The sequence below is a fragment of the Fulmarus glacialis genome, unplaced genomic scaffold (assembly GCF_000690835.1).
Source record: "Fulmarus glacialis isolate BGI_N327 unplaced genomic scaffold, ASM69083v1 scaffold5128, whole genome shotgun sequence".
Taxonomy (NCBI): domain Eukaryota; kingdom Metazoa; phylum Chordata; class Aves; order Procellariiformes; family Procellariidae; genus Fulmarus; species Fulmarus glacialis.
The window spans coordinates 7,817-10,392 of record NW_009230012.1 but is presented as its reverse complement, the minus strand read 5'-3'; the positions used below and the strand labels follow the sequence as shown (position 1 = coordinate 10,392).

At 40.4% G+C, this 2,576-nt stretch overlaps 1 protein-coding gene across 1 annotated transcript in view; it reads left to right on the top strand.

Moving 5' to 3' along the window:
* The window catches only part of LOC104081344 (nesprin-2-like), a gene marked incomplete at both ends in the record, with an annotated part of 18,688 nt that overhangs the window by 9,012 nt on the left and 7,100 nt on the right, over positions 1-2,576 (top strand). Inside the window, 3 exons of the mRNA XM_009584051.1 lie at positions 279-479; positions 851-979; positions 1,484-1,672. Coding sequence (XP_009582346.1) covers positions 279-479; positions 851-979; positions 1,484-1,672 — 519 coding nt within the window. The remainder of the gene's footprint in view (positions 1-278; positions 480-850; positions 980-1,483; positions 1,673-2,576) is intronic.

Genomic DNA, 2,576 nt, shown 5'->3' with positions numbered 1-2,576 from the left:
GGGCTGATGTGGATTAAGCCACAATGCCGGTGATTTAGGGAGAAGCACAGGTGCAACCAGTTTTCTTCAAAGAGAAGGTTTTTGCTTTAAAAAAAAAACAAAACAAAAGATAGAACAGGCCACCTACCTTAATATGTTCTTTGGCAGTATCTGAAAAGCCACCAGATTCAAACAGCTTTCCCCAATACCTGTGATTCTTTTGAGGGTGTAGTTTTATTGTAAATAAACAACATGTTTTTCATCATTCATAGAAGCTCTTAATCTGCTTTTTCTACCAGGACATGCTTAAAGCATTTGATAACTACAAGGCAGTAGTGCTTTCCGTTAACCTGAGCAGCAAAGAATTCCAGAAAGCGGATAGCACAGAGTTCAAAGAGCTTCAGAACAGGCTTCGGAAGGTGAACTTGCGCTGGGAGAAAGCAACTCATGCATTGGACAACTGGAGGAAAGGTTTACAACAAGCCCTACTGCATTGCCAGGTGCATACCACATGCCAGCTTATAAGGGAAAACTCCTCTTTAGGGTGCTACTGCAGGGTAGAGAAGGGGAGAGGGCAGAGGGGTAATTCCTGCACGTTAGTGGAAGGGTTGCTCAGAATCCAAGACATTTAATTTTCTTATAAATTTGACTCTGTTGGGTTTAAAGGGTTTGGTAAAAATATCTTTGAACTGGATAATACCCTTTTATTACACAGGTGGAATAGTTTAACTAGGTTGCTGTAGCCTCACTAATCATGAGTTTGTTGTTGGCTCTGTCTAATCTGGGCTGGTCATTTTGTTTTTAGGCAAAGCGAGGTGAAAGCACTGCAAAAGTGTTTTTTCTCTTATGTGCAAATCTTTTGTTTCTCTAGGAGTTCCATGATCAGAGCCAAGAACTAATCCTGTGGTTAGCAAGTGCTGATAGCCGAAGGAATGAAGCACAAATCACAGATCCAAACGCTGACCTCAATACAATACTGGAATGCCAAAAGGAGCTAATGGTAAGTGTAGTCTTAACTACAGCACCTCAGCTCTTCCAGTGAGTCAGTAGCTCTCACCACAAAATGAAGAGCAATATGTTTATTTCTCAAGATGTCTGCAGCCTGTCCTTAAACCTGCTGTATTCAGGCACGTGGCAGGTTTCTGAAATGAACTAAGATACTGCCTATATGAGGCATTTTTTCTGTAATTACGCATCGTAATTAAGTTCCTTATGAACAGTCTTTATGCTGGAGTAAGACTTCCAATTTCCAAGATTTAATGTCTTTTCCATATGGATTAATTACTGCTAGAACTATTTCTAAATGTTAGTTCAAGCAGGTACAGCCAGTCTCTTCAAGAGAACTTCATTTCATATGTAGCTGTAATAGCCATTTGTATGTATTGCGGATTCTCAGGCAGGTTGAGTTGTTCTTTAAAGCCTTTCAGAGTTCCTCCTTTTATGAGAACATCCTTAAGGTGGAGAGTAACAGTCTATTGCACTGGGTTTTTTTGTTTGTTCTAAGCAACTGGAGAAAGAGCTGCTGGAACAACAGCTTAAAGTAAACTCACTTCAAGAACTTGCTGCTTACCTGCTGCTTAAATCAGATGGTGATTACATTGAAGCTGATGAGAAAGTCCATGTAATTGGAAGGAAACTGAAACAGCTTATTGAACAAGTTTCACATGGCTTAAAAACAATACAAGGAAATCTGGTGAGTCAGAGTTTAAATACTTGTTCATGGATCTTTCTTACTGAAAAGTAATAACATATTAAGAGAAAAGTAATAACATATTAAGAGTAAAAGTATTTATAGAAGACTGACTTAAAACTTACGTACTTCCACCTTCATAAGCTGAAAAAAGAACAATTAAGTCTGCCTATAGGAAAAACTTCAGCACCATGAGCCTAGAACAGTATTGAAACGGGTCGCCCAGAGAGGTTATGCAGTCTCCATCCTTGAGGGGTTTGAAGAGCAGACAGGATAAAGCCTTGAGTAAGGCTTTTGATCTGGTCTCATAGCTGACCTTGCTTTGAGCAGGAGGTTGGACTAGATGAACTTCCTGAGGTCCCTTCCAACCTGAATTATCCTATGATCCATACAAGGAGTATGTAACAAACTAGGAGTGTGTAACAAACACGTGGGAGCTGTAGTTCATAGCAATACATTGCTTATCCTGAGAGCTGTCAGATAGAGGTATTTTCAAGTTAATACCTGTACACACCTGTTCCATCGTAATTCCTTCAGGTTGTGCATAGTAAAACATTTCTTTATGCTGGAGAACTGGAGCCTCTGTTTACCACTGGTTATGCACACCTAAAGAGGCAATGGGCTGTGCACCTACAGAGAGGCAATGAAAGACGGCTCTTTGCACTTCATCTGTTGTGAGTTTTGAATGTGCACTTTAAAGAGGACTGTACACACCTGTTCCATCGTAATTCCTTCAGGTTGTGCATAGTAAAACATTTCTTTATGCTGGAGAACTGGAGCCTCTGTTTACCACTGGTTATGCACACCTAAAGAGGCAATGGGCTGTGCACCTACAGAGAGGCAATGAAAGACGGCTCTTTGCACTTCATCTGTTGTGAGTTTTGAATGTGCACTTTAAAGAGGAGGG